This window comes from Ammospiza caudacuta, chromosome 5 (genome assembly GCF_027887145.1).
Source record: "Ammospiza caudacuta isolate bAmmCau1 chromosome 5, bAmmCau1.pri, whole genome shotgun sequence".
Classification (NCBI taxonomy): domain Eukaryota; kingdom Metazoa; phylum Chordata; class Aves; order Passeriformes; family Passerellidae; genus Ammospiza; species Ammospiza caudacuta.
In genome coordinates, this window is record NC_080597.1 from 37,251,221 (window position 1) to 37,274,196 (window position 22,976).

General features: G+C 37.8%; 1 protein-coding gene across 1 annotated transcript; it reads right to left on the reverse strand.

The window, feature by feature from the left end:
- Window positions 1-4,585: 4,585 nt before the first annotated feature.
- ALX1 (ALX homeobox 1) lies at window positions 4,586-22,751 on the reverse strand. The gene is made up of 4 exons (XM_058805819.1): window positions 22,486-22,751; window positions 19,848-20,152; window positions 16,160-16,288; window positions 4,586-5,149 (listed from the first exon to the last, which is right to left on the reverse strand). The coding sequence occupies exons 1-4, from the start codon at window positions 22,715-22,717 to the stop codon at window positions 4,829-4,831; spliced, it is 987 nt and encodes a 328-aa protein (XP_058661802.1). The 5' UTR covers window positions 22,718-22,751; the 3' UTR covers window positions 4,586-4,828.
- Between the last annotated feature and the right edge of the window lie 225 nt (window positions 22,752-22,976).

Sequence of the window (22,976 nt, forward strand, 5' to 3'; positions counted from 1 at the left end):
AGATGCATGCATTCTGGGAGTGAGTGAGCCACTTGCTATTTGGGTTGGAAAGCGCTGTGGGAATGTGTTGGGTTTTGGCTGGGGTAGAGTTAACTCTCCTCACGGTGGCTGCCGTGGCTCTGTGTTTTGGATTTGTGCTGAACAGAGTTGATAACACAGAGATGGCTTTGTTACTACTGAGCAGGGCTTACCTGGAGCCAAGGCCTTTTCTGCTTTTCCTACTGCTACCTTGCCATGGAGGCTGGGGTGCCTGGTAGCTTGGGAGGTAACCCCAACAGACCAAGGGGATGTGCCCTACAATGTGGCTTCATGGGCAGTATATAAGGTGGGGGCAAGGCGGGGGGACATTTGGAGTGATGGCCTTTGTCTTTTGAAGTCACTGTTACTGTGATGGGGCCCTGCTCTCCCAGAGATGGCTGAACACCTGGCTGCTCACGGAAAAAAGTGAATTATTTCCTTGTTTTTCTTTGCTTGTGTGCATGGCATTTGCTTTCCCTATTAAACTGTCTTTATCTCAACCCACGAATTTTCCAGCTTTCACCCTTCTGGTTCTCTCCCCAGTCTCTCTGGCGTGGGAGTGAGCGAGCAGCTGCATGGGGCTGGCTTAAACCACTACAGGGAAGAAATACTTCTTACAGAAAGAGCCCCCCTCGAAAATATTTTGAGACTAAGAAATATAACTGCTTTTAATGGATTCTAACTCCAATCAGCCTGACTTAACTCTGATTTTGAAATAGCACAGATATGTAGAAATTTATCAACAAAACAACCTTTGTAATTTTGGAAAAAAAGCCTGTAATATTTTATTGTTTGCAAAACAAATATGTACTTCTATTATGCTAAACTATCTCATTAAATGCACAATTTAGGTTATATTTGTTGAATTTTATACTTCAGGGCCTTACCATAAAGTTCAAAGTCAAAATAAAATGCCTTTAACATATTGAACTGGATTTTTTCAACACTTTTTGTACAAAATATTATGACAGTAAAGAAGTGAAATGAGAAATATAGCTCATTCAAACTTATTCTCAGCAACAGAAGATGCTTTCATTGATATGTTCTGGTGGTATGCAACACTGTTAAACTGTAGGTTGAATTTTTGTCAAACTTTTCTGACCATCTTGATCATAAGAAGGCTATCTTTAGCTGCCAAATGCAGTGTTGCCCATCACTTACAAGTCTGAAACAATCATAATATAAATAAATTTACTTTTCATAAGTAAATTTACATTTGTTCAGAAATTTTTAAAACATTGGCTTAAGATTTTCAAAATGTTGATGAATCAATCACAGGAGAAAACACAGAGCATCAATAATTAGAACAATATTTCACTTTCTCTTTTAACAGGATAGAGACTCTTTTCCCAAAAGTTCTATAAATTTACTTCTCAGCATAGCATGATGATCACATATCTCAAACATTACTTAGCATGCCTGGCAGGAAGGCTATGTAAATCACCTCCTTTTGTTTTTAGTGCGTTTTCCACATGTTCAAGAAGCAGTGAAAAGATTCGTTGCTCAAGAAATCATTAAGTGATAAAATCAAAGCACAAGAACACAAATCCCGTCAAATGTGGGAGTATAATCCAGTAGAAAATAAAATCATATCCCTTTCATAGAAACTTAAATTATTTATGTATATTGAAATGTCTCTTTCCTAGAATTTTCTTAGAAAAAGAGAACACTACAAATAGCCCTGTCGGGTCTCTTTGCACTATTTGTGGCATAAGGAGCTACTCATCTTGGTTAAAAATCCGAGTCTGGCCTTTAGCCAGCATGGGCCAGATCCTGCCATCCTTAGTAGAGCTGAATAGTACCTTAAGCTGGGCCTGATTATGAACCGATTGCTCATGTTGTGCTGAGAGGCTTTTTTTTTTGCATGAATGGGGCCATTGTGAATAAACATTTACAAGTGATTCACAATTTGGCCTATGTGAGTAGTCTCACTCCCATCAATGCCACTACTCACAGAGTAAAGCACTACTAAATAAAACTGGCAGAATGTGACCCTGTTGTAGTACTTGACATCTAACACGAAGACACTTTTTCATTAGCTAAATGAAACGCTGCAACCAACAGGCTATCATTCATTCTTCGAGACGAGGCTGATGCAAGAGCATGACAAGCTTAATGCAGGCCTGCAACTTATCACACCTCAGGTTTAATGAGGGTTGAATACCTATTTATTTAATGTATAAAGTTATGCTAGCAACAAGGAACAAAAAATTTCCATTGCTAGATTTGAGAGTGAAGAATTAATTAGAATTGCATCCCTTCCACTTAATTAAAATCAGCAGGAAGACGACATGGTCTTTTATTTTCTCCTTTGATTTTGGAAGCAGCAAGCACCTAAAATTGCTGTAATATTTTGAAAATGGATACTAATTCTGTAATAAACCTGCAATTGCAATAAATTCCTAGGAATTGCTGCATTTTACTCCTGACATTAAAAAAAAAAAAAAAAAAAAAAAAAAAAAACTTGTACAAATTATTTTGGGGGCATTTCAGAAGAAAACAATAGCAAATTCTGCTATGAAAATAAATAAGTAACTTGAAAGAGGCAACAACAAAAATGGATCAGAGATTGCCAGCTACACTTTTCCTTCTTTGTCCACGAATGAAACCCTAACAAAAAGTTCTGGAAATCACTTTGGCGTGTTCTAAATATTATACCTTAAAAGAAATTTTGTGGAAACTGAATAAAATTTAACAAAAAAAAAAAAAAAAAAAACAAAAGAAAAACAACAAAAAAAAAACCAAAAAAAAAAAACAAAACTGAAAACAGTTTGCTAAAAACTCCATTGTATTTCCAGCACTTTCATCCTTCTGCATGTTGCAAAAGTGTCTATAGAAAATGAATACCTCTACCTGTACCAATAAAATCTTTTTTTTTTCTTTAAAACATAAGTCTAGTTTACTGCTCTCTAAACAGACCATAAAAAATGGAAACGATAACTTCTAGCCAGAATACTCTTTTCCAGCTCCTCAGGCCAAAGTAGAGGCTAATTTTTAGAAGGAGAATCGAATCAGGAAACCACAAATTGGAGTATATGTATGTGTTAAAATCTGAGTTTATTACTAGTGGAAAATAGGACAACCTTCCTTTCAGCTGTGTAAGACTCTGCTGTAAAAATCCCATTTTTAGTTGATCCTGATGGTTTCAAAGTCAAGTTTGTTTATTCTTGAAAGACTACAGAATGAGTCCATCTCCTATTTTTGTTCCAAGTTTAGCCCCCATGAGTGGGAGAAGAGAAAATCTGGAGATTCCTGTGTGTTTGTTTTTGTTGAGTACTGGTAGTTCTGCAATTGCTGTGGTGAAATCTGCTTCCTGATCTTCCCATCTTCCTCCATGCACCCTCTGTTCCTAACTAATGGCCAGAAAGAAAAGCAAGAATGAGCAGGGGGTGCCCCGAGAGTTGTATCCTGTTCTAATCACAGCCATGCAAGTCCTTCTTTATTTCAATTAATTTACTTTGCCTTTATGAACCTGAGAGACTGACTGTTGCTTTCAAAGAGGCTGACATTTCACTCATCTGAAGGAGCTTGGAATGTGACAGGGGAAAGGGAGGAGAAGTAAATCAAAGCAGATATCAATTCTCCAGATGTAAAGTATTTTTCTTCTCCTCTATTTTTTTTCCACCAGAAATGTCAGAAAGTCTGCTGACATTTTAATTCCTTTGTGATAGGCTAAGAGCTGAGAGCCAAGTCCTGCTGCCATTGCAGTCAAAAAGATTTTTCTCATATACTTTAAGAGTAGCAAATTAGTCTTATACTCTGGAAAGCATATGTGCAAAGCTTAAACAAAATGTAATTAAAACTAAAATTACATTACTCTAACATCATTTTAGGATTAGATACAAACTGAAACTGACGAGCCTTGTTGGAATTTTTGGTTTCAATTTGACCATAGAGTAGCAAAACCCAGTAAAATGGACTGTACTGGAAGACCCCAGTGTTGTGTTGTTTGTTGTTTTTCCCTAATCTGAATTCTGTTAAAAGTGTAGGAGTACTATTCCATGCTGTCTATTAGTCACCCAAGCTTCATGACACCCTATCTATAACCTTTAAGATTTAATTTAAATTTACTAGTTGACATATAATCTGTGCACATCTTTTAAAACTCTATTAAGCAATGTGGTCCTACTTTTAGCGTTATATGTGACCAAAAAACTCTCATTATCTTTAATAGAAATACACTCAGGTCCATAAGATAAAGTAGTACCTTATATTCTTTTTACATTAGTTGTTCATTGATATAAATTCAACAAGCTCAACATGCATTTAGCAAAACAGCAGAGCTGGCTTAGAGCAGCAGCACAGCGCTGGGAGAACTCAGTCTACAAATTCTACCTACTACATGAGTGGTCATATATTTCCCTCTTTGCATGGTGTGCTTAGAGATTTACATCATGGGTTCAATATAATAAATTTATTTTCCTTTACCAAGTTGTTCCTTTATGAAGTATTCATTTGTAAAGCATGAATTTTTTATACAGGACTGCTAAAAACCATGGAGTAGACACATTTGCTTTGTAGTTTTATTTTTTTTTTCATGTTCTATAATCATATTTCATCAACTGGTACAACAAAACATATATGAAAAGCAAAACAAAGAGGGCTTGTTGAGCTTGATGCATGGTAAATCTATTTGGTTTATTCTTGGTTTATTGTTAAATATTATATTGCATTTCTTAAAGCAGACATCGTGTATATTGTGATTTCTAGCATTCCACACACAGCAGCTTATTGTTGTTCCCTTTAAATATGGGAAATAAAAATGGTTTTAGTTTGCTTTGAAAAAAAATTGAGAGAGGGTACTGCTATATTACATGGCCCAAGAAATATTGGCAGCATGCTCTTTGGCTTTCATCCGTAGAACTGCAATACTGGAGGACCTCCTTTCAAACTCTGGCTTGGTTTCAAAAGCATGTCCATTGGTTGCCCCAGAAAGCAACGAGTCAGTGAAAAAATTATTGAGGGGCATGTGGCTAAATTGATTCTGGTGGTTTGAAAAGCCTGTGTAGCCAGAATCTGTCCGGGGTGAATGGGAGTAAGGTGTCATACAGGAGGACGTATCTCGTGGCAGCATGCAGGAGGTAACCACAGAACCGCTGGCCGCATTCCCTGCCCACAGATTGTTCTGAATCTGGAACATATAAAATGAACACAATTAAACTCAGATAGTTCATCTTTTGTTTTCTGCAATGCTTGGTTTGCTTTACTTCACATATAATTAGTTCCCCTCTGAAACATGCAACAACTGTTTAACAAGTTCTCTGAAATCATGTCAGAAAATAGTGTGAAGAGATCACATCAGACAAAATATGAGATCGTTCACTTAAGAGCAAGGGCTGATGAATCACGTTCCTTACTTTGCCATCCATTTGTCCTGTGGCTCCATATATATGTCAATTGTTGAACCTCAGGATGCCATCAGCCCAGCCAGTCAATAAAATTAATGGAAACACACAACTGATATCAGAAAAAACGTGTCAAAAGAGTGTACAAGATCATAGATATTTTCAACATAAATGCTTCTCCTCATTAGAATTCCCATTGTAATGGTCGGAAAAGGGTGAACAAAACAAACCAATTTGGATTTATCAAGAGATAAAGCCCAACAAGTATTCAAAAAAATTAATAATGAGAAGCCTTGCGTAATTACTTTAAAACAAATGAAACCCTAAAACACAGAAATTACTGATAATGCATTCAAGATCTTTTCTTAAATTTGTTTCAAAGATAGATTTGATACAAAATTTCTTTTCATGACTTTTCATGTGAAAATATACTTTAAGGGCATATATGTTTCAGCATTCAGCCTTAAGAAGCTGCATTGTACATCCCTGGAAAACATTGCATGACAGACTAGGACACAAACTTTGTGGTTACCATCAATGCCTGGAGCAACTATGTATTCAAGCCTTGATGTATAATCCTTTCTATACTTGGCAGTTGCTTAAAGCTCCATTCTGAGTCTCAGGCCTTCCACCATCTATGCATAGATGGTATTTATGGATAGGTATTTTTCACTTTTTTGTTACTAGATGGACAGGCAGAAAGACTTTTAAGACCTAACATGAGTCAGCTCTTATTGTTATCTCAGACTGCATGGTCTTTCATTCCTGCTCTATTCACTTTGATTTGATCATGCTTCACACTCAGCAACTGCCCTTTTTTTTTTCTCCAAACTCTACTCTCTCTCTAGGAGTACTACTTGCATATGGTATAATTTCTGCCATACTCAATCTTCCTCGGTCATTCCTCATTTACACATGCCATGATACAATTTACAGCTTTGTATGTCTTCTCCACTTTTACCTATATACCTCTCCTGAATGCTGATTTTTTTAATGTACAAATAACATCAGGTAAGACATTTTTAGCCCCCATTCACAATACAGATCTTGTCAGCCAGTAACTATATCCTTTCCTATTTGTTTTCCTTTGCTAAATTTGTCTTCACTCTAAAAATCTGTTGTCTGTTCAGTGTATCCTTGCCCTGATGCACTGCAATTGAGCCCACGTGTCTTTGTTCTCTGTGATGTGTTGGAGTAACTCAATTACTCTTCAGTTAGCACTGAAAAGTGAATTCCCACTTCAAACTTAATTCTACATTCACATTCCAAATCCACAGACAAAGGAATTTTGACTTTAAGATATAAAGGTTATCTCTCTAGCTGAGTGATTTTTTCTGTCAAAGTAGAGGTCAGAGGAAGTAATGAATTATGACAGACACACACATATGCACACACAGAATGAAAACATGTTTCTAAGGCTGATGAGTTGTGTTTTCTCCCATTGTCCTATCACTTTGCAACAGCACATACCAAACCACCAACAAGCTAAAGCGATAAATTATGGTTCGCTGAACTCCTCTAGCTGAGATCTAGTGCAGATAGGAAGGACGAAATAGTCTTATTTTAAACAGTTATATTAGCAAGGTCATCAGGAGCTGACAAACTAATCTGGACTCCTTGGGAAGCCCAGCAGCAAAAACATAATCCAGTAAATGCTCCATTTTGGTTTCCTCTGAAAACCTGGGGAAAAATCATGGCAGCAACTCATCTCCCCAAACTCTGGGTCTGCTCAGCTTGTTTACACAGACGTGTATGCATGCAGTTATAGTTCCACACACACTCATGGATGTGCCTTTCCACACACACCCACACAGCTGGGCACACACCAGGCTCCTGCTCCTGCATATTTTAGGTGATCTGCTGGGAGGCAACGGAGGAAGTAAGGTCACTGAGGAAGGATATGGAAGAATTTTCCTTCTTGTGGGCCTCCTGACATCTATATGAGGAAATCTAAAAGAAGTTTCAGAACTTTCCAGTTACCACCTCTCATAATCACTTTTCAGAAGACTCAAATGTCAGCCCATGGGAGATGCTCTACAGTTTGACATGATTCCCAGCTGCTTTATTACTCCTTCATTAACCTACCTGAGCCAGTTTTGACTTATAATCAGACAAATTTCCCCAGGGAGAAACTAGTTAACCTATGCAGTGTCTAATACATGACTTATTTCTGAAGGAGCTCATAATCTCCAAAGCTAACTTACATGCAACAAAGTCTTATTTATCTGACTTACTGAAATTTCTTTCTAAGAAATGCCGTGCCAAATGCTACCCAGGCAGCATAGATATAATTAGGGGAGGAATTTTAAAAAAAAGTTTAAATACAAACATGAACAAGTTTGCCTTTAATAGAATCATGATGGGAAATCTTCAAAAGGTTCAGAGGCTCAGTTAGAAAGTGCCCAATATAAACTAAGTTTAGTACCACCAATTTCCCTGATATTTTTATTCCAGACAAATCTCTTTCAATTTAGGTTCAGTGAGGTTGCACAGGTGTAAATGAGAACCAAATTCAGCTGCAAATCCTAAAATGTGCCAATGTCTTTTTCAAGAAATATATGAACAAGCTATTAATTTCTAAAACTTTTAAAGGAGCGCACTAGATTTCTTCCTTAGAGAAAGGAATTCAAATTATTAAACTTAACTTTGGGAATGCCACAAGATTCTAGGGGAGCTTTACATCTTCTCTCATGAGGCAGTTATGCCTTCCAAAACAATGTTTTCAGTTATATCAATTTTCTATTCATTTTAGTTGATTGAGTGACTTCACATTTGGTATTAAATGTTCATTTCTTTACAAGGATTTACAACATAAATATCTTGTAGTGAAATTTAGGCACAGAAGGTATTCCTGTATTAAAAATAAATACAGTAATGTTTCACAATAAGTCAAAATCATCAGACCTTCTTCTGGTATGTTAGAAGGAAAAGCAACATTATGTACATGAATTTAAAGAAAATATTTTTCCTCTTAAAATCTTGTGTGATCCATGAACTATATAAAAGGCAATTCAGAGACTGTGAATGAGGCCATACATACAGCACATCTCTGGTTTCTGTTAACATCACAAACAACTTGAGCTTTGCTCTTGTGGTTACCATGAAATTACCAGAGCCCTTCAATATATTTACCTACTGTATGTTTTATACACACATACACATGCACACACACCCTTCCTGATCGAAAAAGAAATAGGATTTCATAGCTGTGACACAAACATAACTGCAGAGTTATGGTTGTTAACATGGTTGTGATATAATTTCCTAGGCACATGACCTTCTGTTAGATACTGCAGAGGACAAAGAGCTGAGGTAATTGGTCATCCCGCTTGGTGTCATTGCTTTTTTTCTGCTAAACTTTCAAGTTCCCTGAGCTTCAGCCTTTTTATGCAGCCCCTGGAGAAACCACATAAACTCAAATATCAAATTTTTCTGGGAGTTTTGCTATCACTGCCCTAGCCTTTGGGAGAACCAAATGGGAGATTTGGTTCTCCCATCACCAAATTCTTGACTTGTGTTATTTCAGTTGCCTGCCTATCCAGACTAGAGACCATCTCTGTTTGAGTGCACACCTTTTAGTGCTTCACATTGGAAACAAAATTCTAATTTCTTTTAAGATCTCTAGATATCAAGAGATGTTATTATTGTATTACATAATAAATGTTATACTTGCTGAATATTATTATAATTACTCTAGTAATTAGAAACTACACATATCCTCTGTGGAAAAGAAGAGTTGCACTAAATGAAGAGTTAAGAATTTGTGTAATTATAGAAAACATGTGAATGTCAGACTGATTTGCTAAATTTTTGTCGCTATTCTCCTTGCACTACCAAAAATATCAAATCTTTGCTAGCACAAGAAGCTACTTTCAGGAGATTAAATGCAATAGCTGTTAAACTACTCAAAACTACTAGTTCACAGCTTGTATCTGTTTGTCATCCCTAGTCCATCACCACAATTAATTTGGTCTGTAAATTTCCACTTTTTTTTCTAGGTGCCTCTTTAGAGCATCCAAAATACAGGTAGAAATTTGCCTATACTTCCTAAATTTGTAGATTCTCAGAATCATTCAAACCGAAAAAGAGCCTCTGGGATATTTCTAAACCCTTGCTTGCAGCTACTCTCAAATTTAGATAAGGTTACTCAAACCCCATCCAGCCAGGTTTTGAGTCACTCCAGCTGCAAGGGTTCATTAATTTCTATGGGCAATTTGCCCCAATGCTTCACCATTCATTGTATTTTTACATTTATATCATTGTATTTTTACATTTTTATCTAGACAGAACATTTCCCAGTGTTTAATTTGTGACTGTTTTGTAGGAGCTGATGGGCAAGTGCACATGTGAAGATCACCTGTGCTGTATTGGGCTCATGTATGAGAGAGATGCAGGACACAATTTGCAGATACAAATAAAATGCTAATTAGCACTTGGTAGTGAGAGGCTTAATGATACAGATTTAAAATATGTGATAGACCCCTTCAGTCCACATTTGGCTTACACATGGTGAACAAAATAAAACTCTGACCATTAGATTCCACACTTAAGTTTGCTAAGCTTCAAAATAATGTAGGATTTGAAAAAGTCATCAAGCTTTCATTCCTTTATGGGATGTTTTGTAAACTGTAAATTCTCCCTACTGCAATCTTGAGGCCACTTATAATATGGATTAATTATATTTCAACTCTATGATACAGTTAAATACAATATTTCACATTTTGAAAAATACTATTAAAAATTTTGTGTATCTTAGGGGAAAAAAAGAAGAATTTGCCAAGTAATTAAGCCCCAGTAAAGTCACTCACGCTTAAAGAAATACATGTTTCACAAAAAAAAACCCCCACAGAGCAACAAACTGAATGTCGAGACTATGAAGAGGACCACATACAGTGGTGGTTTATTACCCAGAAAAAATAAAAGTGCAGTGCATAAGCTACTTCATGTGGAACAGACACCACCCAGAAAAGTTGGAAGTGTCACTCCCCTCTTGTTGGAAGATCAGCCACAGCAGTGAGCACACATGCAGGGAGACACACACCACGCAGGTGGTGGCTCAGCCCCAGCCCCACGCTGCCACAGCCAGACAGCATGAGTGAGTGATAAAACCTCTTTGAAGCCAGCTCAGAGATGTCTGCCACATCTACTCGTGCTCAATCAGTGTACCCATAGCCTTAATGAACTATTGTGATTAACTGTCATTTATGTGTCTGCTACAGTTAAAAGAAATTTTAAGTCATATAACATGTGGCGTCTAATACATTCCATATGAACACTTAGTTGGAGCATGTAACTTTGATTATTGCTAATGAGGATTAGCCATATGTACCAAGGCTAGAGCAAACGATAATGAGGATCCAAGGACTTAGTACTTAACACATGTATGCTGATACCGCTTCTACACTCTTTGACTGCCAACACATCATGTGATGCCATGCTGTTCAACATATTAATTTGATTTATCATTATGGTGCATGGAATGCAAATTTCAGCTTCTTCCTTCTATTTATGAGATTTCAGCAGTTTCCTTTCTTTTTAGACCTTCTATATCATTCCTGTTCCCATACTTCTGAAAAGCTTTTGTTGTCTTAGGATTCCCCCTTGCAATAGATTGGACATTTTCAACTGAAACAAAAAATTAAATTCTATCCTATCCAAGTCTTGCCTGCATTTTCAAGAAAATTTAAAAAATACTCAAACATTTTACATGTGGTATTAAGAGGGAAAGTTGAGTGGTGTGACAAAATTAATCCTTTTAAAGGGACTTAGAAGAAAAATTACAACAAATTACCATGATTCAAAGAACAAATAAGGAGGGAAAATGCAAAGAAAGGAAGGAGCCTAGATGGGAGAAAATATTCACCTTTTTTATCTGCTTTCAATACCTGAATTTAATGTTTATTTACATACTGATGCACTTATAAGGATAACATCTTTATCAATTTGATTCACACAGGGACAGCTGTGATAATAGAATAGGCTCTTGTGTGTGTAAATAGAGGAGGAGGGGTAAAATGAAATTTTGTCTCAGGTTTTCTTGTTAGTTCTCATAGGTAATCATCAAATCTGATGAGATCAAATACCTTTGTAACAGGAGCCTTCCCACTAACATAGGGTGCCAGAGGGAGTCAAATGAAGACCAATAAGGTAAGAGAAGGACAAAGCTAAAGAGGCTTTTTTATTATTCCTCTTCCAACATATTTATACATCTGTGTAGATAACTACAAATGACTGCAGCTGAACCAGGTATCAAAATAAAAAAAATGTTGGCAGATCATCTTACCTATTTTACACCTTACATTTTAGGAATAAACATTTTAATTGATCAGAGTTTTTGACAGCTGTAAAGAGAACCCATGTCTGGCATAGAAGTTCCTTTGGTTAAGTTTCCTAAACACAAATGTCTAATACTTATCTGACCATGGCTGCCTGAAATGAAGGCCGGATCCTTCTTTTAAATCCTGTTCATCAACACTTCAACAGTGTCTCAGATATCCTGAGACATATTTAATAACACTCTATGCTGTATTTAAGGGACAAAATTAAGTAAGGCTTGTTTACTAACATTCACTCCTGTGAAATGAAGTAAACTTCCCCATGAAGGGAATCTGCATTCATTTCCCCACTGCTTTTATGATGTTCCATCTTCACTTTCATAGCAATAGGACATTGCTAGTTAAGGTAAAAATGTCTAGGATATGTGTTTTCCTGAGTGCACTTAAGATGACTAAGAACACAATGTGTTGTATCTGCAAGAAAACATTGAAGTTCAAACACTGAAAGTAGGGAAACAGAAAACTTTTGCTAAAATTAAAGAAAATCACTGTCCATACAATTTTCCTAGAAAAATCTGATTTTCGGCATAATGTTGTTAGAGCTTTGAAAAAAAATCTAAATAACAGATGATTTTTCTAGAATATTGTACAAACAGCCCTTCTCTGTAACCCAGGTTTTGATAGTATAATCAATGAAAGATATATGCATGCAGAATTTGGCCAGTTTAGGAGATATTCAATTTCTTGGCAGGTTCAATTCAGGAGATATTCAATTTCTCAGACAAGCAACTAAAAAACCAACCAACCAAACAAAAAATCTAAAGTCAATATACTGTAAAAGTCATTAAAATTAGACTGAAAGAGCAAAGCAAAGAATTATGATCTACCAAAAAAAAAATCTAAATTGTAATTATTGTGAAGATAAAGACATGGATTTTATAGCAAAATTAGACTGGATTATAGACAAAGGTGTTGGACCAGATCACCTTCAGAGGTCACTTCCTACCTCAACCCTTTTCTTATTCAGAGCCAACCTTCTGTCTGAAATGAGTTGAAAGATTCATTTTCTCACAAGAGAAACGTTTCAGGTTTATGAAGTCACGCAATGTGTAGCAGCACGATGTTCTTAATTTCCATTTGATGAAGATAATTGGTGAAGAGACTAAGCAGAAGTCTCCACAACACCCTCTGTCGACTGCAAGAGACTGACGCTTCTGCTGGAATGTGTTTTCTCAACATATCCATGGCTGGACTCAAACCAGAAAAATCCACGGGCTGCAAATCCTTATAATGCACACCAGAAATTCATATTTGTTCCTGCTCTTTCTGCCATAAAGCTGTAAACTTCTCAGCTTGATTTCATCCTTTTTCAACATTCAACCTATATTTTCTTCCAGCAACAGGGAGTCTGTTTTTCTCCATGTTGTTTCTTAAATAAACTCTAGTGATCTGTGTTCCACAATCCACAAGAAAAAAATTACTTATTTAAAAGTACATTTAAAAATTATTTATTTAAAAGTATGGCAAAGCTTGTCTAATATTTGCTTATTTCATAGTCACAAGAGTGCCTGTGGTGGTGGTGATATGGGAACAAAATAAAGGGAAAAAGGATATTTGTTTTCTTCTCTTACATTAACTACAATGAAATAAAGGACTTTTTGGGGAAACCAATTTATAGCATTAAAATGAAATCATTTTATATACCTTTGCTGCCTGAGTTGTAAGATAGATTGATGAATTTATTGCAAGTCAGGAGCCGTATATTTATTTTCCATAAGTGAATCACTTAATAATGGACATCTAGTTCAAAAGATTTGAATGCAGTGATGTCAGTAGTCATGTTAAAAGATTTGAATGCAGTGATGTCAGTAGTCATGTTTTTAAAACGGATTTTCATTGTCTCAGTCACTCTCACTGGAAATGTTATATATATCATAGAGATGTGGTTTTACTGAAGAACAGGATTTCAGAATGTGAAAACTATGAAGAACTACCACGAGGTTAGCAAGACTACGAATTTTTATTAAATGCTCTGTGGTAATTGCCTGGATACCTACTCATATACAGAAAAGTAGCCAAATTTTTCTCTGAGGAGACGACTACCTTGTTTTTAAAACGTAGCCAAGCTACGCGTGCAAGCCTTCAGCTGAAACAGCCAAAGTGCACTCACACCTTCCTTCAGCTCCTTCTTCTTGAACAGCAAGAACAGCAGAACAGCACCAGGCAGCATTCTCATGCAGGTGACCAGACAAATTACACATTTGTGCCTCTCTGTTTACCTGCACTCTGTTAGTCTGTGCATGTAGGTGAGCATGTGGCATTGGTGCTTGTGAATGTATATTCACGTTTTGTATTTCTACACACTAGAGATGCTTGATTTAAGATGATGGAACAAGCATTTGCATTTCAATCTTCTGTTTTTAAGAATTTATTAATTAGTAATGGAAATATTTGTCAGGCTGAAGCTTAGTTGTGTCATCTGCCTAGAAGATTTTTTTGCCAAAAAATATAAACAGAAATGCAGAGAATTAATCTTTTTAACAATCTGAAAGTACAGAATAGATCTTTTATTGGATTAGAATTTTATAGATCATATTATCGTATAGTTTAAAAATGTGGGATTGTTGAAAAACATTAATTTTAGGACAATCATTTTAGATGTAGATGGAATCCTACTAAAAATACAAGATAAGCTGGCAGACACAAATTTAGTCTAGAAATCCCAAAGCTTCAGCACTGTTCATTGTATCACTTGTGATGCTATAGGTAAGTCAGAAAGACCTTGAAAGGAGAATTGACCACCTTAAATGAGATCTGTGAGTGAATGCAGATCTACGGCTTTGTGAGTCTACCCGGGGCTACCGAAGATTGTGTCCACTTACCTAAACACAGAGTCATGCAGTGGTTGCTAATGTAATTTGGGTTATTGCCCTGCTACATGTTAAAATAAAACCAGATGGCTTACAAGTGCCACAACAGCTGAAATGGTTGTGTCCATGTTCTGAGCTGCTGGAGCACAGGGCAGCTCTGGCCCAGGCACCAAGCCTAGTAATATGTAACCTCTTCAGAGGTAAAGCACATTAAACTGAGTAGATGGCACATGAGCCAAAGATCCCTGGTTCATAGCTAATCACATTCATAGAATGATAAAATCACTAAGGTTGGAAAAGACCTCCAAGATCATCAGGTCCAACACTTCAGCAAACACTGCCATGCCAACTAAAGCATAGCACTAATTGTCATTTCCAGTCAATTGTTGAATACTTCCAGGGATGGTGACTCCACCACTCCAGTGCTTACCACCATTTCAGGGAAAAAATTCTTCCTGATGTCTGACCTGAACCTCCCCCAGCTCAGCTTATTTCCTCTTAACCTGTCACTTGCTCTCTGGGAGAAGAGAGCAAGGCCCATCTTGCTGCAATCTCATTTCATGCAGTTGTAGAGAGTGATAAGATCTCCCCTGCAACTCCTTTCCTCCAGGCAAAAAAGCCCAACTCCCTCAGCTGCTCCTCATAGGACTTGTGCTCCAGACCCCTCCCCAGCTCCATTGCTCTTCTTTGAACATTCTCCCGCCCCTCAATGTCATTCTCATAGTGAGGAGCCCAGAACAGGACACAGGATTTGAAGTGCAACCTCACCAGTGCCAAGTACAGGGGCACAATCCCTGCCCTGCTCCTGCTGGCCACACTATTGCTGATCCAGGCCAGGATGCCACTGGCCTTCTCGGCCACCTGGGCACAGCTGGCTCATGTTCAGCTGCTGACAACCACCACCCCCAGGCCCTTCTCTGCTGAGTCAATTTCCAGCCACTCTTCCCCAACCCTGAGGAACTCCTCATTCAGCCAATTTAGAGCATGACCAAAGCAAGCTCACATAGAATATATTTTTTTTTTAAAGGTTGGCAGAGACCCCGCTACCTAATGAAGCTGAACAGCACCAAAACACCAGTAGTGGAAGGGAGCCATGCAAGAGATTTTTGCTTTGCGTGGTGCTTTTTTTTAATTAATTATGTGGTAAAAGCAATGTGTAGCCAGAGACATGAAAAAAATGGCTCTAAAATAAAGATATTCAATGTACTAAAACAAGCAAGGAGACAAACAAAAGCAGAGTGAGGCAAAGAGTAAATCAAAGGAGTGGAGAACTGAGACAGAAGATTATTACTTCATTATGCAGTATACCTTATTATTTACTAACAGGGAACTGAAAAAGACAAAAAAAACCCAAATTCAACCAACTCCAATGGTATGAGAGATTTGTCCTATCCCTCTGCCTCTCTCTCCCAGTGATATATATTCAGTTCTGATTCTGTAGGACTATATTACAATTTCATGCTAGTAGGACACTTGTTCTATTTAATGGGTTGTTGAGTTCTATAAGGACATGGTCCATGTTTGACACATCAAAAGGAAGCTGTCTAGAGATCAGGTAGTTTATACTTCACCTTAGCAAAGTATACAAAACCAGAGTTGTTAGGACAGCTGCCAAATGTAGAACCAAAGTACTGCTTGGTCTTTACCGTACCTGAGGGTAGCTGTCAGTCCTTGGAAGAACAGATATGTCATAGGTGGCAGCAAAGTGGCTCTTGGCTTGCTGGATCTGACCATAGCGTTCTCTTTTTCTCCATTTTGCTCTTCGATTCTGGAACCAAACCTAGAGTATACAAGGAAAGAGTCATCAGGGTAAACTAAATTATGTACTGTGCAAAGGGTTTTAGGAAAATAAGAGATTTTGGACAGCGGCTTTGAAAATTTCTGTTTATCTAAAAAAGATAAGTTCTCCACCTGGAAATTAATTTTTCACTGTTTCAGTCTTGTAAATGTCACACCTGCTTAACTTTTGGCTGGCTATTTTAAATATACATATTGTTTCATTTATATTCCTCAAAACAAACCAACAAACAAAGCAAACAAACAAAAACAAAGACAACTTGAGAAAGATCAGTCTGTAGTAAGTAAAGAAACATTCCCTTAAATTCCCATGCCCACTGACTTGCTATAACTATCCGTAATCTGCCTCCTAGAGGTGTCCATGACCTTTATCAAGTGCAGTAATAAAAAGGCAGGAAAAATTGGCACAAGGACAGTAGTCTGCACAGCAGGAAAAGTTCCTATAAGGAAGGCTAAAAGGCCAGGAAAATAATAAAAAGTCACCACGTCACAGACAGTTTTTGAACTATTGTGAATTTTGTTTTACTTTAGTGTTAGATGATATCTGTTTCTTATAATGGAAGACAAAAGAATTGCACTTTCAACTATGGAATAATTTAGATTTTATGCTTAAATTTGTTTATACTCCTTGGCCTGTTCTGTAATATTTTGAGTGTCAAGTCTATATCAAAAACCCATTATATGACAATTTCTTTCTGTTACTGATAACTGTCATTGTCCCATAGTCTTAATAATTTATTCTTATCTTACAGACAGTTTATTTTGGACTGGTTAGGCTATCCTGATGAATAAAGGGGATTGCTAAGAAAAGTAACACTGTATAAGAATAATAGCCAACTAGTCGTTGTTCTGGGTAAGCAAGCTCACTGAGACTTTTTTAAGTCACACTTTTAACTGAATCATTATTATTTTAAAGGCAACAATGGCATTAGTTAGTCATCCAGCTAAATCGACCATTAATTAATTTTGATATATACATGCATGAATGGTGCTTTATTTATAGATACTTCCTGTGTTTTGAGGGACATTTTCTGATTCCATATTGTGGGACATTTAAAATAACACTGTTTGGTTGTAATTCCATTCTTGCATTGATCTTTGGAGAACTCAACTGTCTTTTGATACTGCTCTTAAGCACCCAGGGCATAATTTTGCTCATTTTGATTCCCAAGGACTTGTGGCAAATCTGCCATCTTTTAAAAGATTCAGCAATCAAAGCAAAGCTCATGCATATAACTCCTGAGTATATATTTTAGGAGCCTTGATGGTAAATATGTTTTATTTATGATGCCTGAGGTTCAGCAAAAAGAAAAGGGAAGGCAAAAAAAATCTCCTGTCTCCACAGAGGCATCAAGGACACGATAAGGAAATTTAGTCATGAAGTTCTTTCCTTGAATAAAGACCTTGACAATCTTCTTAAAATGGGTACCAATTACTGGACTGACATGAAGCAGGAAAGAGAACAACTTAGATAAATTAGGTTCAGGTTGGCTCTCTCTGCATGTGTGCAGGACAAATATTAAATTGGATGTTGACGAAATGGTGGTGAGGGGAACTGTGGGTAAGGTATCCAGCTGATCACTCTGCTACACTAAATCAAACAATTTGCTTGAATTCATAGAAGTAAATGAGAAAAAGCACTTTTTTTTTTCCTTTGACAATCCCCCAAAATGTTTCTGTTTACACCACTTTACTAGAAACTTACTCTTGGCAGAGATAGAGTAACCATTTGCCTCCACAAAGCAATGTAGAAATCTGCTGCTTGTTATCCTTGAATTGCCAGATGCTTGCCTTTAATGACGTAAGGCCTTGCAAATTGCTTAATCTTGTGATGGAATACTCTTGCTACTCTGGACAGAAATGATCAACATGTCCTTCCATATTAACCATATAAGAATGCAAAGATCAGTTATCTTTTAAGAAAGGTAAGAACATGTTTAAATAAAATAGAAATAAATACACTGTGAGAGTCTGATATAGGCATACATTTTTCATTTACTATCTTCTTTTTAATACTTTTACCATGTGAAGCCTCTAAATCTTAGGAAAAAAATGTGATAAAAAAGTCAGATTACACACTTTAGTTCAATTTTCCCCTCCTTATTCTCGCTATTAATTTGTTCTTGAAGTAGTTCTCTGTATTCCAGAATTATACACTTGTTAGAATGGTGTTGTAACATTATGCTACCTTCTTTTTTTTTAAGTCAAGACTAAATCCCAGTGAATCAAAGTGATACTTGGAAAGCTGTACCAAATTCAGGAAAGGAATTGTGCAGAGCCTAAAGAGTTAAAAGCCACTGAACCAAATTCCATCGGCATTGCTGATATCACATCGATGCAACTGAACACACAGTTTTGGACTCTATTTTCTGATGACAACAGCAAATGTGATGCCTGCTTGAATAGACATGAAAAGAACACTTCTTTATAAAATTAATTAGCTGACTTTTTCTGAAAGTGTTTCTGATTTCATTTCACTTTGTATGCATGTGGACTGCTGTCTATTTCTCTACGTACATGTGTGAGTATGCGTTTAATTACAAGTTGTGAAGTTGTTATCATATTCAAGTCACTAAATTAAAAAAATTAATCCCAGTCTGTAAGAATCAACAGAACTGTTATTCTCTAAATTGAAATAATGATTATTACCAGAACAGAAAAGATATCTAAAATGAAGATAAACTTGCAAAATGTGGCTCACACCCTTTTCTAACAGAAGACCTCTAAACAAGGGAAAGGCTGTATATCCTAGATATTTAGCATCTTTTCTCACCATTGCACATCAAAAGTCATAAATATTATTGAGATTGCTCTGTGAGCGCATACTGACTGAATGACATTAGTATGCAGTTACAATATTCAAATAATGTACTAAGTGGTCACCAGTATGTTTTGTTACAAAAACCAGAGTAGCATTATTAATAAGTTATGGAAATTTAAAAACCAGAAATTGCACCTCCTAATTTTGTGATTTCTAAGATCATTCCATACAGAAAAGAAGAATTGATTATGTCCTTGTTTTATACAGGCGCAAAACTCACACACACACATATATCTATGTAAAGTATATAGATATATAGATACTTATACACATTTATGTATGCACAGTTTCACTGCACAGTCTTTGGATAGAAACAAGGAATTTGGTTACTTTTTAGACTGTAATTTTCATGCCACACACAGAATCCTGTGAGTTCTGCATTGTCATCAGTCTGAACTACATGCAACAAGTCTTTAGTGGGATCTTTACACATAACAACTTATGTTTTCACTGCCTGGAATTCTACAAGAGATCAAGACAGTTTTACTATTGATGTTGTTTTCTCGTCCTTTAAACAAGCGTTCAGAACTGCAACACAAGCTATTTAAAAAAATAACAAGTTATTTTAGCACTACAGCCTAAGAGCTCATGTCCATAAAAAAATGAGGCAAAACGAGCTGTTTACTTTAGCTTTATGGGGTTTTGTACAATCCCCGAGAGTGTAATTTACTCATTCCTACAATGCACAATTTGTCATAGGAAGGCTGAAATCTGGTCCTACCTGGACTCTGGCCTCAGTGAGCTCTGTTCTCAGAGCTAGCTGTTCTCTCACATAGACATCGGGGTAGTGAGTTTTCTGGAATACTTTCTCCAGTTCCTCCAGCTGCAAACTGGTGAAAGTTGTTCTGTGTCTCCTCTTCTTACTGCTGGAGACATTGCTGTCACACTTATCACCAAGTTCGTCCAGGTCCCCCTTCTCCTGCAGCCCTTTCACTGGAGACATTCTGAGATTGTTGCAATTGTCCATGGGCCTGCTCAGTTCTGTGTGAAGAGGCTGTCCTTCCACTTTAGTAATCCCGTAGCTCACTGCATGCAAGGGGGGTTAACAGCTGGTTAATAAAGGATCAAGGGGGAAGGAGAGGTGTTTAGATTCAGGAGTTCGTATAAAACAGTTTCACAAGGAACCAGATTCCACCACGGCAGTGTTATTCCTTTATGACATCATTGAAGAGGAATTTGTAATATTAACTACAGATAGAATAAAAGTGCTAAGTCACGTTAAATTTTAACTGAGAATGATATCTGAAAATATCATCTGGAAACTTACAGAGTAAGAAGACTGTGCAAGAGACTTGGATATTTTCACCCTACCACTACTGCTGCTAAAGTAGTTAACAATGCATGAAATCAGCCTCAGCTAGAGTTGTACAGATAAGGAATCTTAGCCCAAAACAGATTTTCATAATAGAGACACAAAGCTATTGACAAATGTGCCTTTAAATTTGGAAGCAAATGTAAAAAACCTCTATTTGTATGAAAATACAAACTAACGGTGAAGTAAGCTTAATAGTTGTAAACTGACAAATCAGGAAGCAAATTAAACCAAAAATTAAACTCGCTTTTAAAATTCAATAAATTCCATATGCTTTCTTTTGCATTTGTGAAGCGGAATTGTTTCCAATGAGGCTTGTTACGGTTACAAAACACAGGGTATTTCTGCAAAATGTTAACTCATTAAAAGAGATAGTTTCATATAATTTGTAAAAGGATCACAGGAACTATTTGTCTTTATGTAAAACTTGAGTGGTAGAGATAAGAAATATTCCACAGTAGCTTCTTAATAAGAAATGAAAACATTTCCTACTTTTCAATATTTTTACTTATCACACGTCACTGGAAAAGTAATGAGACAAGTTAAAGAATTTAAAAAAAAAATCTAAGAGAAAGGTGGAAAAAAAGATTCAAACTCTGTAGAAATTAAAACTTACAACGATGCTATGTAACATAATGAAGTTGTTTTGAGATTGTCTCGCGTTCTCAGTAATTTCTTTTCTTTCAATTCGAGCTGATTGCAATGAAACACAATTTTCAGATACATACCATCAACATATACATAGGTAGGAAATGCCCCAAAGCCCTCGAGGCACACAATAAATTAGCTAATTAAGAAAAACTTCAATGTATAAATCAATTTCCTAGCGGTTTTTGTTTTTTTAAATTACACTTGAAGAAATCTATCAATGTCTCACCATTTATCCGTACAAATAAAAGAACTTTCTCAAAAAAAAAAAAAGAAATATATATATACTTCAATGACTATATGAAGTCAAAAAGCATATCATATTGCATCTGATTTTAACCATGTTTTCCGATTTTTCTAGGAAATTAGTTTTTAATTTTTTTCTACAGCGATTTTCATCATGGTGGATGAAAATCGCTCTAACATAAAGAAAATAATGAAGAAGATTTTAAATGTTTTAAAAACAAAATATTCCTCATTCTCCTTGCTTATAAGCTAGAAAATTTTAATACTTGTTAAAATGTTTAACACTATTGTTCGGGGTTTTCGGGGACCGACGGGGTTTTCGGGAAAATCACCGTCCCGTATCGATTGGAAACGCTGCAGCGAGCCCCGCTGCCGTCGCAGGGCGGTATTTGAGGGCAGCAGAGCTGACCAGGCTGCCTCCCGTTCCCTGCCCGGACCGGCACCGCAGAGCCGGCCGTGCGCGGGCTCCCTCCGGAGCCGGCGATGCTTTTCCCGGGACTTTGCTGGGGGAAAGCGCCGCGGCTCGCAGCGGGGCCGGGAGTGCCGGGGGAGGGCCGGAGGGAGCCCAGAGGGGGTGCCCAGGGTGTGCCGGAGGGTGCCGGGACCCGGCCGTGTCCTGCAGCCCCTCCGGGACCCGGCCGTGTCCTGCAGCCCCTCCGGGACCCGGCCGTGTCCTGCAGCCCCGCCGGGACCCGGCCGTGTCCTGCAGCCCCGCCGGGACCCGGCCGTGTCCTGCAGCCCCACCGGGACCCGGCGGCCCGTCCGCCCCCGGGCGGCTGCCCCAGCCACGGGCGGGCTGTGCCGGCGAGCCCGGAGGGAGCTCCGCTCTCGGCCAGCCGGGAGACCCGGGCCGGGGCCGGTGGGGAAGGCAGCAGCTGAAAAGCTGCATTGAAAGGAAAAGAGCTCTTCAAAGCAGCCCTTTGCCTTCTCCCCGATTTTTTTTTTTTTTTTTATTTTTTTTTTTTTTAAGTAGAGATAGTTCTATTATAACAGAGGCATTGTTACTGTTATTGTTATTTCACTACGACCTGACAGCCCCCGCCTGCCCACATCCGAGGGCTGCGCAGCTGCCTTTGGTCTCCCTGGGCGGGAGAATCCCTGCCCTCCCCCGTACATCTGCAGGATGGGGAATAGCCCTGGGATGACGACTCACCGTTCGTGTCCTGGCAGGGCGATGTCCTCTCCAACCTCACATGATGCTCAGCTCTTTGCAGAGGGTTGAAGGCCTGTACGCATTTGCCGCCTGACGTTTTGCTATAAAAGGACTCATTGTCCAAAGTTTCCATAACGTGCTCCAAACTGCCTCCTGCTCCCATATAAAAGTCACTGTTCTTGCTCGGCTGGCTCTTCAGGGCAAACTTCTCGCTCAGAAAATCCATAATCATCTAAGGTTGCTTGAGAGCCTCTTCCCTAGACAGAGGCCGGACTGTGAGCAAGGGAGGGAGAGTGAGTGGATGGGAGGGAAGGAAGGAGGGAGGGAGGAAGAGGCGTTCAGCGCTTAGAGAGCTGTTTTGCCTCCGAGCCTTTGATTTGTCTTGTCTTGAAAGGGGAACCCGAAGTTGCTCTTATATCTTGAAGCTCAGCAGGACTTCTTGTGCAACCTCCCATTTCTAATGAATATGAAAATAAGCAAGCAGTCTAACT

Coding starts and splice junctions, on each gene's coding strand:
- ALX1 (XM_058805819.1), bottom strand. CDS start 22,717: ATGATTATGGATTTTCTGAGCGAGAAGTTTGCCCTGAAGAGCCAGCCG. Junction 16,289..19,847: donor TCACTGAGGCCAGAGTCCAG/GTAGGACCAGAT, acceptor TGTATACTCTAG/GTTTGGTTCCAGAATCGAAG. Junction 5,150..16,159: donor GGACTGACAGCTACCCTCAG/GTACGGTAAAGA, acceptor TATATGTTCCAG/ATTCAGAACAATCTGTGGGC.